At 51.5% G+C, this 12,884-nt stretch overlaps 1 protein-coding gene across 1 annotated transcript; it reads left to right on the forward strand.

Moving 5' to 3' along the window:
• The first annotated feature begins 1,786 nt into the window (after positions 1-1,786).
• LOC146202972 (uncharacterized) lies at positions 1,787-4,308 on the forward strand. Its single transcript, XM_084602456.1, has one exon. The coding sequence runs from the start codon at positions 1,990-1,992 to the stop codon at positions 4,306-4,308; it is 2,319 nt and encodes a 772-aa protein (XP_084458582.1). The 5' UTR covers positions 1,787-1,989.
• The last annotated feature ends 8,576 nt before the right edge of the window (positions 4,309-12,884 follow it).

Here is a 12,884-nt window from a genome sequence, read left to right on the forward strand (position 1 = left end):
ACACACGCACAGACGCACGCACGCGCGCGCCCCACTGGGGAAATTTCTGCACTCCTCGGCTCATTGCCCCGTAATTCACGAAGTCAAATAAGATGTCTGGAAGCAGAATGATCGGTCAGATTTTCTACGAGATATTTAAGAAATTACTAGAATGAACACCTAAGCACCCGTGGCGAACGGTAGGCTGCCGGTATGCAGGCGAGCGGCACGTCGCTGCAGGAAGCGCGCCGCTAGCGTGATACACCGCATCTCACTTATGGGTCACAGAGGGGCACATATGGTGGCATGATTTATATATCGAATTATCCATCGTAGGGGTTGTCGCTTACGCCAGTCGCTCGCGAACTCCGGCTGAGCAGCGCTACCGGTGTCTTGCAGACTTGTATGGGCCGTTGAAATATTTTGCCCTTAACTTTATGGTCGGCATTTTATGGTAGCCACTACCCACTACGCTTTGTGCTGGCTCTCATCCCTGAAAAATTTTACTTAGCGGCTCGGGTGCTGCATTTTCCATCTTGAAGAATTTCAGTTCACAATAACTTAAACATCTGGCAAGAAACACTTCGACGCCGATACCAGCTCTCGTTGCCCCCTTGTCGCCTCTACACCGAGTACTTCCCTGAGCACGTTCTTCCCGGCACGTGCAAATTATTTGTCCAACCGCGTCGATTGCCGCTTTGCCCGACATTCAGCATGATCTGGCTTCCGCTCAGTAGCAGTAAGCGGACTCCTACTGTCGCACACAGATAGAACGACTCAACGGTAGTTCGATAATCCCGAATTCTCCACTGCGCCGTCAACTTGCCAACTTTAAAATGCAGGGTGAACTGCTTTACTACGATAACCACAACCCTTTCGGCAAACCGTGGGTGCCCGCAGTTCCCAGTTCTCTTCGCCGTCAGATCTTGCATTGTATAAAATAACCGCCATTTTGACGGCCATCCTCTTCGCAACTTCGATAATTTTGATGCTGCTTCCAACAGAATGGAGGATGTTACGTTTCGAACTTCCCGAGTAACGAGACGGTGCACGTGTCGAGATGGGCGTCCGTTTTTCTAAGAAGACTGCACGCGACCACCTCGGAGTTCGTGGACCAGAACCACCCAGGACGCAGCAACGCGGTGTCGCATATCGGCAGCGACGGCAGCAGTTGCCCCAGTTTGTGTCCGGAGGACTGTGCGCAGAGGCGCTAACGAATTCGCCGAAGAGCGGGCGCGCCTGTGTTTGGAAACAGAGAGCCGCGGCGCCTGCGTGTTAGCACCGAGGAGAGAGAGCGGGTCATCTCCCCCCCGTGGAGAAGAACGGTCACCGCATTCCTTTCCCGCGGAGTGCTCCCGCGCGAGGGGTCCGCGTGGGTGGCGCGCGGTTCCGACCTTGGACAGCCAGCAAGCCTCCTTGGGACCCCCATGCCTGACTTCCCCCGGCGGAGTCGCCATCGTGCCGCTAAAGTGGAAAGAGTGCGCTGGGAGGACGTTCTAGTGGGCGGTTCCCGAATGCCAGCAGATCAGGAACTCAAATGTGATTGGACTTTGACAAAATAGAAAATTCCCCAACTAGGTACTTGGGGACAAAAAAGTTGTTAAAAACGAGAGCACGAGTGCTCTCCAGTGTGTACCTTCTCAGATTCACCATGTAAATAAACCTTCGTTAAGTTCTCTCTAACTCTCGGCCAGTCTCTGCTTGGGTGACCACCGCCCAATATTGAAGTGCATGCAGCCCGACGTCTGACTCGGCTTTTCGCTACCCGTTGGTCCGCTACCGGAGCAGTAACAACGCAACAGCTGGTTGGCAGCGTCGGGATGGACTCCGCTGGAATCATGGTTGCAAGGTTCGGTGAGTGCTTGGCTTTTCTTCACTGAGGTTTTACCAGGCTTTGTAGTAAGTAAGTTTACAAAGGTGGTGGGAATTGTTTATCGTTAGCACGGGACTTGAAAGTACGTGACGATAAGAGATTTCTAAAAGGAAGAAATTGCAGCACTCGGGATAACCATGAATTTGAAAGTGTTGAAAAAGCCACTTTTGCTGGAGTTGGCCAAAAGTCTGGGTTTGGATCTTCAGGACCAAACGAGAAAGCCAGATATCATTGAGGCTATTGAGGCACTTGAGGCAGACGACGATGAGCTCTCGGAATGCCTGGAGCTGATTGCTGAGAGAGAGAAATCAAAGAGGGAAGCAGAAGAAAAAAATGAGAAACGCATGGCTGAAGAGAGTAAGCGCTTAGAGCAGGAACTTGAGCTGAAGCGTCTCGAACTGCAGGTGCTAAAAGCTCGAAATGAAAGTGATGAGAGCGTAGCATCGGGCACAGTAGAACGCAAGTCGTTCCGCATGAAAGACCTTATGCAACCTTATAGGAAAGGAGAGGACATAGGTCTGTTCTTGGTAAACTTTGAGCGCACGTGCGAGAAGGCAGGGTTTAGCAAAGCAACTTGGCCACAGTGCTTGCTGACACTGTTACCTTGTGAGGCGGCAGATGTGATAGCCCGCTTGACTAAAGAAGATGCAGATGATTACGATAAGGTTAAATCTAGTCTGCTCAAAAAGTATAGAATGTCAGCGGAAGCTTTCCGGCAAAAATTTCGCAAAGCTCAAAAGGAGAATGATGAGTCGTACCCGGAGTTCGCGTATAAGCTCATGGCTAACTTGGGGGAATGGCTCAAAGAAGCTAAAGCTTATGACGAAAGCCAAAGAATGTTGCAGTGCTTCGGACTCGAGCAGTTCTACTCTTGCTTGCCTGATGATGTAAGGCATTGGGTGCAAGACAGGCCGGAAGTTGCGACTGTTTCGAAGGCAGCAGAACTGGCAGAAGAGTTTGTGTCGCGCCGTGCGCTGGACAGAAAGGAAAGCCCTAGGAAAGAACACCAGAATAGGAAAGCAGCTGGATGGAGAGGGCAACCTTTAAAAGAGAAACAGCAAGCACGAGGCGCAGATGTCGCAGAAAAAAAGGCGATTGTAAGAGAAGCGCCCGAAGCAGAAGACCGCCAAAAGAATGCTTTTGAAAAGAGACGGCCATTGGTATGCTATAATTGCCAAAAGCCCGGACATGTAGCGGCGGTCTGCAAAAGCCCAAAGATTGTTTGCTCGTCAGTGGACAGCAACGATGAAAATATGCGGCTTCTAGAGCCATACATCCGAGATCTCGTTGTGAACGGAAAGCCGTGTCGCGTGCTTCGAGATTCGGCAGCTACAATGGATATAGTTCATCCCTCGTATGTAGAGCCAGAAAATTTCACTGGAGAGTGCGCATGGATTAAACAAGCGGTGGAAGCCGGTAGCGTGTGCCTTCCAATCGCTAACATCAGCATTCAAGGTCCATTTGGCGTACTTCATACGGAGGCTGCTGTGTCGGCCAGTCTGTCGAAACAGTACCCCTATCTTTTTTCGAACAGATCTGACCAACTGTTGCAGCAGAAGGGACTAGCGTTCGGAGAAGGGGCTGTTCACGCGTTGACTCGCTCGAAAGCACGAAAGCTGGCTGCTAAATCCGTCACACTGGAAGCGTCAGGTGACGTTGACGCGACAGAGAGTGAGCCGTTAGACACGACAGAGGCAGTCCACGCGCCGATTAGCGAGGAAGTGAACATCCGAGACACGCGAGAAAGTAGCGAGGATTGTATTGAGCTTAAAGAGGCCTGCGGTGAGCTTCTCATAACACCGGCATCTGACAGCTTGCAAAGATTGCTCGGGGTGGACCGATCTTCCCTGATAGCCGAGCAAAGAGCCGATTCCACATTGCGGAATCTTAAGCACATGGAGAGTGATGGTATCGCGAAGAAAAACGTGATATTTCTAGAAAGGTCCGGGGTGCTTTATCGAAAGTATCTTGATCGCAGGGGAGTGCAGTTCGACCAATTGGTCGTACCAAACGCTACCGTGGTGATCTTTTGCACTTGGTTCACGGGAGCTCGTGGTCGGTCATTTAGGGCTCAAGAAAACAAAGAATCGTTTGCTGCAGGAATATTGGTGGCCGGGATGTTTTCGGGAGGTGGAAGATTTTGTAAAGACCTGCGACACATGTCAACGGGTGGCAAGCCGGGAGATAAGGCGAGAGCCCCAATGAAGCTTGTGCCTGTGATCACGGAGCCATTTCGACGACTCGTGATCGACACTGTTGGTCCCCTTCCAAAGACTAAGACTGGTTACAGTCACATTTTGACAGTAATCTGTCCTGCCACCAAGTTTCCCGAGGCAGTGGCCCTGAAAGAGTTAAGCTCAGTGGAAATTGTGAACGCGCTCATGTCCATTTTCGCACGGGTTGGATTTCCCGCTGAAATACAGTCAGATCAGGGACTGTTTTTACCAGCGCACTGACTACAACTTTTCTGGAGAGATGTGGAATTAAGTTAATTCATAGTTCAGTGTACCACCCGCAGTCCAACCCGGTAGAAAAGATGCACTCGGTAATGAAGCGCGTACTGAGGGCATTGTGCTTTGATCGCAAAGCCGACTGGGATGCCTGTTAGCCCGCAACAATGTTTGCGCTGAGAACCGTACCTCACGAGGCCACGGGATTCACACCAGCCGAACTGGTCTATGGCCGCTCCCTTCGATCGCCTCTCCGCCTTCTTAGGGAATCGTGGGAAGGCCGGGGAGAGGACCCTACGCTGGTCGAATACGTGCTCGCGCTGCTTGAACGGTTGCACAAGGGACAGGAGCTCGCGGGATGCGAAATGAATAAAGCACAGACGAGGGCCAAACACTACTATGACCGAACAGCGAGATCACGCTGTTTTAAAGCGGGAGACGCGGTAATGGTGTTGCGACCTTCCCAGAAAAATAAATTGGAAGTTCAATGGGAGGGTCCAGCGGAAGTTATTCAGAGGTTGTCCGACACGAACTATCTAATTAGCCTGCCCGGAAGGCGAAAGGTACAGCAGATATATCACAGTAATCTGCTGAAACCGTACAGGGAAAGGGAAATGATAGTTAACATGGCGTTGAACCTCCCCGAGGAAACATCACTGGATTTCCCGGATCTAGGCGCAGGGGAAAATGAGGACTGCAGTGAAAACACTGACCAAGCCATTAAGGCCATGGTCGAGGCCGCTGAAGTCGATGCTGATCAAAGCAGAGATCTAGCAACGCTATTGCACGAATACAAAGATCGGTTTTCGGAGAAGCCGGGCCGGACAACTGCGATAGTTCACGACATCGAGCTTAATTCCTCTCAGCCTGTCCGTTCGAAAGCTTACCGGGTGTCACCCAGGCAGCGAGAACTTATGGAGGCTGAAATTAGGCGAGTGTTAGAGCTCGACGTCATTGAGGCTTGCGAGAGCGACTATACGTCACCTCTCATTTTGGTAGAAGTCCCTGGAAAGGAACCGCGTCCCTGCATTGATTACAGGAGGCTCAACCTCATAACCAAAGACCAGACCTACCCAATACCCAATATCGAGGAACGGATTGAGAAAGTTAGCAGTGCAGAGTATATATCTACATTCGACCTCGTTCGAGGCTATTGGCAGGTGCCCCAGACTGAGCAGGCAAGTAGATATGCGGCGTTCATTTCGCCCGTGGGAACATTCCGCCCTAAGGTATTAAGCTTCGGCTTAAAGAATGCCCCTTACTGCTTCTCAGCCCTCATGGATAGGGTTTTGCGGGGGCTGGAGGATTTCGCCTTACCATATTTGGATGACGTGGCGGTGTTTTCTCGGTCATGGCCCGAGCATGTCACGCACCTACGAGCGGTTCTTAGCCGTTTCCGCGACGCGGGTTTAACAGTGAAAGCTGCGAAATGCCAACTTGGGCGAGCCGAAGTAACCTACCTGGGTCACACAGTTGGACGAGGCCACCGCCGACCATCAGATGTGAAAGTAGCTGCTATCCGCGATTTTCCCGCAGCCGCGTACTAAAACGGATGTGCGCTCGTTTTTGGGAGTAGCGGGTTACTACCAGCACTACATTCCCCGTTATTCAGAGCTTGCCAGTCCTCTTACTGACGCTTTGAGGAAAACGGAACCGCAGGTCCTTCAATGGGATGAAAAGAAAGAAAAAGCTTTCTTTGCCTTGAAACAAGCACTAACGAGTAAACTTGTGCTGCAGGCACCTGACTACTCGAAGCCATTTATTGTGCAGTGTGATGCAAGTGACCGTGGCCTGGGCGTGGTATTATGCCAGAGAGGTGACGCGGGTGAAGAGCATCCGGTGCTGTATGCTAGCCGTAAGCTAACTCTACGGGAGGAAGCGTATAGTGCTTCGGAAAAGGAGTGCGCATGTCTTGTGTGGGCAGTGCAGAAACTTGCGTGCTACCTCGCCGGCTCGAGGTTCATCATTGAAACAGACCATTGTCCTCTCACGTGGTTGCAGACTATGTCCCCCAAAAACGGCCGACTGCTTCGCTGGAGCCTCGCGTTGCAGCAATACTCTTTTGATGTTCGCTACAAAAAGGGTAAACTAAATGGCAATGCCGATGGCTTAAGTCGATGTTTTTAGTGTTATTGATAGCATCGATGAGTCTGGCTTGGGTATGTTTTTTTTCCTGGCATAGGTTTGCATAATTACCATTTTTCTTTTAATCTTGAACATTGTGTTTGTGTGAGTGAATAATGTTCTGGTTGTATCAAGTGCTGAAGTAGTAGTAAAAGGATTAAAGTAATATTGGTATGAGAGCCTGGTGGATCTCGTGGAGAGAGTCCTGGCGCTTGCCGTCTTTGCGGCTGTGATTTTCGTGTTGTTCAAACTGATGCTGTCTTTCCTGTGAATGAGCTGGTCTGCAGAGATCAAGAAGCCCCCCATAGTCTTGACAAGAAGCAACGAGGAGCTGCAGAGTCCGTTGGAGGCAGCAGAACATCAGCAACAGTGAACCGAACCAGAACGACATCGTGTATCCCTCTGGACAATGGTTGCTGACCTTTGTGCATCGGGATCTTCAACCGCCGCCGGAGAAGCTGTTACGTTTCGAACTTCCCGAGTAACGAGACGGTGCACGTGTCGAGATGGGCGTCCGTTTTTCTAAGAAGACTGCACGCGACCACCTCGGAGTTCGTGGACCAGAACCACCCAGGACGCAGCAACGCGGTGTCGCATATCGGCAGCGACGGCAGCAGTTGCCCCAGTTTGTGTCCGGAGGACTGTGCGCAGAGGCGCTAACGAATTCGCCGAAGAGCGGGCGCGCCTGTGTTTGGAAACAGAGAGCCGCGGCGCCTGCGTGTTAGCACCGAGGAGAGAGAGCGGGTCATCTCCCCCCCGTGGAGAAGAACGGTCACCGCATTCCTTTCCCGCGGAGTGCTCCCGCGCGAGGGGTCCGCGTGGGTGGCGCGCGGTTCCGACCTTGGACAGCCAGCAAGCCTCCTTGGGACCCCCATGCCTGACTTCCCCCGGCGGAGTCGCCATCGTGCCGCTAAAGTGGAAAGAGTGCGCTGGGAGGACGTTCTAGTGGGCGGTTCCCGAATGCCAGCAGATCAGGAACTCAAATGTGATTGGACTTTGACAAAATAGAAAATTCCCCAACTAGGTACTTGGGGACAAAAAAGTTGTTAAAAACGAGAGCACGAGTGCTCTCCAGTGTGTACCTTCTCAGATTCACCATGTAAATAAACCTTCGTTAAGTTCTCTCTAACTCTCGGCCAGTCTCTGCTTGGGTGACCACCGCCCAATATTGAAGTGCATGCAGCCCGACGTCTGACTCGGCTTTTCGCTACCCGTTGGTCCGCTACCGGAGCAGTACCAACGCAACAAGGAGGAGAAGAGGTCAGGAATCCTAAAAGCAAACAATATATATGACGCTGCCATTTGGTTACGTCACACAATCCATGATATCCGCAGCTGACCTATCGCAATTGTAGTTGCGTTTCACGCCACGTCAGGCGAGAACCAGCGTGCTGCTACGTGCGAAGTCAGCGGTGGGAGAGCCTCCTTGACGTCTCTTCCACCGTTCTCGTCGGTTTCCGGGCTCATTTGTGTGCGTCGCGCCATTTTGTGTCTCGCTTTGCACAAGGACGGCGATGCTCAGAGTCGACCCACGCACACGAAACAGCAGTCTCGGACCAAGTCCGCCTGATTACGGCAACTGCACTGCGTGCTTTCTGTTTACTCGAGGAAGACTTTGTGGAGCGTGTGGTACAAGCACGTGCGACGAGCTTAAGCGAGCCCTCATTCAGGTGCGAAACATGCATCTGTGGAGGCGGCAGGCGTGCGCTCGTACCGTGCACCACATGACGACAGAAAGTTGTCCGCTGGCATTCGTTCGGACAAAGTTGTTGGCACGAGGTATTTGTATAGAGAACGGGCACTTTGTCACGACCGCTTGTGCAAAGTTGGTCTGGTTTGGTATATGCGGCTTGACGTCCCAAAGCGGCTCATGATTTGGGAGATGCCGTATGTATGGAGGGCTCGGAATAATCATGACCACCCGCTGTTCATTAATGCGTGCACTGGCATTGCACAGTACACGGGCCCCTTGAGCATTTTGCTTCCATCGAAATCCATGGCTGCTGCGCCTGTGACATCGAGTGCATTGCACTCGTAGCAGCGTTGCACTCGCATATTCGAGCCCGGCCGCTTTGCGATTTGAAGAAGTGATTAGGAAGGACTTGCTGTGCAGATGGGGTTGTTGAATATTTGTGCGAATGGCGCGGAGGCGAACCGCAAAATACACCCGTGCGCTGTGCGACGCAGGGCGCGCGGTTTTGCTGGGGCACGCATTCATTGAGGGCAGATGTCCCGCTTTTCATTCACTGATGTGAAATAAGTTGACGACAATGCAGCAGCGACGCGGATGAAATATGAGCCCGGTGCGTGCTGAGAAAATGTTTTATTGACTCGCTTAATTTTTTTTTTTTTTTTTTAGCCCGCCGCTGTGGCTCAGCGGCTGAGGTAGTACTCGGGTTTGATCTTGGCCGCGGCCGAGTTTCGATACGGGAAAGAATAGCAGCCGTGTACTTTGTGGTGTCAGCACGCGCAAGAACTCCCGGTGGTAGAAATTATCGGAGATCTCTTCTGCGGCGTCCCTTAAAGTCTGAGTCGACGTGTCCTCAAGCCCCAGGAACATACAGTCTTTATTCCTTTTGTCTCTTAATGAGCGCTGTAGTTTAGTCATGATCTGAGCCGTAGATTCAGTCGATCAGCGTCACTCATGGCGCATTGTGCGATTAATTTTTGAAGCGCGGATAGACCACGCTGAGTGATGCAGGCGCATAAGTTCACTGGATGTTCTCAGTAATCGAAGAGCAGCTCTCGCGTGTTCAAGAACACAAAACCCAGCTGCGGGCTGATATATTGTGTTGAGCGGATTGATGTAACGCCTCTCACGCGGCTCATATTTTCTACGTGTGCATTCGCCTACTAAAGCACAGGACGACAGCACTGGCTGTTTTTTTTTTCTTTTTTAGGTATTACTGTATCTTTCTATCAAAAGATGATGCCACCGCTGGTGACTGCTGACATTGTAAGGATTAACGTCCGATGGCTGGCGAGCTACCGTTTGTTTTAAGATCGTTTTAGTTCTTTTTGACGACCAAAGGGTATGTGGCCTGCGCGGTACAGACAGTTTGTTTCGAAGGTCTTGTCTTGCTAATGCTCCAAGGTTCGAATTGCTAGCGTCGGTGCCTAGCGCCCTCCTGAACACTGTTGCGTTGGTACTGCTCCAGTAGCGGACCAACGGGTAGCGAAAAGCCGAGTCAGACGTCGGGCTGCATGCACTTGAACATTGGGCGGTGGTCACCCAAGCAGAGACTGGCCGAGAGTTAGAGATAACGAAGGTTTATTTACATGGTGAATCTGAGAAGGTACACACCAGAGAGCACTCGTGCTCTCGTTTTTAACAACTTTTTTTGTCCCCAAGTACCTAGTTGGGGAATTTTCTATTTTGTCAAAGTCCAATCACATTTGAGTTCCTGATCTGCTGACATTCGGGAACCGCCCACTAGAACGTCCTCCCAGCGCACTCTTTCCACTTTAGCGGCACGATGGCGACTCCGCCGGGGGAAATCAGGCATGGGGGTACCAAGGAGGCTTGCTGGCTGTCCAAGGTCGGAACCACGCGCCACCCACGCGGATCCCTCGCGCGGGAGCACTCCGCGGGAAAGGAATGCGGTGACCGCTCTTCTCCACGGGGGGGAAGATGACCCGCTCTCTCTCCTCGGTGCTAACACGCAGGCGCCGCGGCTCTCTGTTTCCAAACACAGGCGCGCCCGCTCTTCGGCGAATTCGTTAGCGCCTCTGTGCACAGTCCTCCGGACACTAACTGGGGCAACTGCTGCCGTCGCTGCCGACATGCGACACCGCGTTGCTGCGTCCTGGGTGGTTCTGGTCCGCGAACTCCGAGGTGGTCGCGTGCAGTCTTCTTAGAAAAACGGACGCCCATTTCGACACGTGCACCGTCTCGTTACTTGGGAAGTTCGAAACGTAACAGCTTCTCCGGCGGCGGTTGAAGATCCCGATGCACAAAGGTCAGCAACCATTGTCCAGAGGGATACACGATGTCGTTCTGGTTGGGTTCACTGTTGCTGATGCTCTGCTGCCTCCAACGGACTCTGCAGCTCCTCGTTGCTTCTTGTCAAGACTATGGAGGGTTTCTTGCTCTCTGCAGACCAGCTCATTCACAGGAATGACAGCATCAGTTTGAACCACACGAAAATCACAGCCGCAAAGACGGCAAGCGCCAGGACTCTCTCCACCAGATCCACCAGGCTTTCATACCAATATTACTTTAATCCTTTTACTATTACTTCAGCACTTGAAACAACCAGAACATTATTCATTCACACAAACACAATGTTCAAGATTAAAATAAAAATGGTAACAATGCAAACGTATACAAGGAAAAAAAAAAAAAACATACCCAAGCCAGACTCACCGATGCTATCAATAACACCAAAAGCATCGACTTAAGTCATCGGCATTGCCGTTAGGTTTTCCGTGGCTCTATCTTTCGCTTTCCGGGAAGGCTAGTTAGACAGCGTGTGTCGGACAGTGTCTGAATGACTTCCACTGGGCTATCCCATTGAACTTCCAATTTATTTTTCTGGGATGGTCGTAGCACCATTACCGCGTCTCTAGCTTCAAGACAGCGTGATCTCGCTGTTCGGTCATTGCACTGTTTGGCCCTCACCTGCGCATTACTCATTTCGCATCCCGCAAGCTCCTGCTCCTTGTGCAACCTTTCAAGCAGCGCGAGCACGTATTCGACCACCGTAGGGTTCTCTTCCCTGCCCTCACGCGATTCCCGAAAAAAGCGTAGTAGCGATCGCAGGGAGCGGCCGTTGACCATTTCGGCCGGCAAGAACCTTGTGGCCTCATGAGGCACGGTTCTCAGCGCAAACATTGTTGCACGCAAACAGGCATCCCAGCCGGATTTGCGATCGAAACACAGGGCCCTCAGTATGCGTTTCATTACCGAGTGCATCTTTTCTACCGGGTTGGACTGCTGGTGGTACACTGAACTATGGATTAATTTAATCCCACACTTCTCCAGGAAAGTTGTATTCAGTGCGCTGGTAAAAACGGTCCGCAGATCTGACTGTATTTCAGCGGGAAAGATGAGTGCGTTTACAATTTCCGCTGAGCTTAACTCTTTCAGTGCCACTGTCTCAGCAAACTTAGTGGCAGGACAGATTACTGTCAAAATGTGGCTGTAACCAGTCTTAGTCTTTGGAAGGGGACCAACAGTGTCTATCACGAGTCGTCGAAATGGCTCCGTGACTAGCTTCATTGGGGCTCTCGCCTTATCACCCGGCTTGCCCACCCGTTAACATATGTCGCAGGTCCTTACAAAATTTTCCACCTCCCGAAAACATCCTGGCCAGTAATATTCCTGCAACAACCGATTCTTTGTTTTCTTGAGCCCCAAATGACCTGACTGCGAGCTCTTGTGAACCAAGTGCAAAAGATCACCGCGGTAGCGTTTTGGTACGACCAATTGGTGGAACTGCACTCCTCTGCGATCAAGATACTTTCGATAAAGTACCCCGGACCTGGCTAGAAATACCACGTTTTTCTTCGCGATACCATCACTCTTCATGTGCTTAGGATTCCGCAATGTGGAATCGGCTCTTTGCTCGGCTATTAAGGACGACCGGTCCACCCCCAGCAATCTTTGCAAGCTGTCAGATGGCGGCGTTATGAGAAGCTCCCGACAGGCCTCTTTAAACTCACTACCATCCTCGCTACCTTCTGACGTGTCTGGGATGTTTACTTCCTGGCTAGTCGGCGCGTGGATTGCATCTGTCGTGCCTAACGGCTCATGTTCTGTCGCATTAACGTCACCTGACGCTTCCAGTGTGCTGGCTTTAGCAGCCCGCTTTCGTGCTTTCGAGCGAGTCAACCCTTTGGCAGCCCCTTCTCCGAACGCTAGTCCCTTCTGCTGCAACAGTTGGTCAGATCTGCTCGAGAAAAGATAGGGATACTGCTTCGACAGACTGGCTGACACGGCAGCCTCTGTGCGAAGTACGCCAAATGGACCTTCAATGCTGACATTAGCGATTGGAAGGCACACGCTATTTGCTTTCACCGCTTGTTTAATCCATGTGCACTCTCCAGTGAAATTTTCTGGCTCTACATACGAGGGATGAACTACATCCATTGTAGCTGCCGAATCTCGAAGCACGCGACACGGTTTTCCGTTCACGACGAGATCTCGTAAGTATGGCTCTAGAAGCCGCATACTTTCATTGTTGCTGCCAACTGACAAGCAAACAATCTTTGGGCTTTTGCAAGCCGCAGCTAAATGTCCCGGCTTTTGGCAGTTGTAACAAACCAATGGCCGTCTATTTTCAAAAGCTTTCTTCTGACAGTTTTCTGCTTCAAGTGCTTCCTCTCTTACGATCACACTTCTTTCTAAGACGTCTACGCCTCATGCTTGTTGTCTCTTTTCTCCAGGCTGCCCTCTCCATCCAGCTGCTTTCCTATTCTGGTGTTTAGGGCTTTCCGTCCTGTCCAGCGCACGGCGC

This window comes from Amblyomma maculatum, chromosome 1 (genome assembly GCF_055883805.1).
Source record: "Amblyomma maculatum isolate TAMU_Amacu chromosome 1, ASM5588380v1, whole genome shotgun sequence".
Lineage (NCBI taxonomy): Eukaryota > Metazoa > Arthropoda > Arachnida > Ixodida > Ixodidae > Amblyomma > Amblyomma maculatum.

What these genes read in the sequence shown, in the direction of transcription:
- LOC146202972 (XM_084602456.1), top strand. Translation starts at nt 1,990, where the DNA reads ATGAATTTGAAAGTGTTGAAAAAGCCACTTTTGCTGGAGTTGGCCAAA.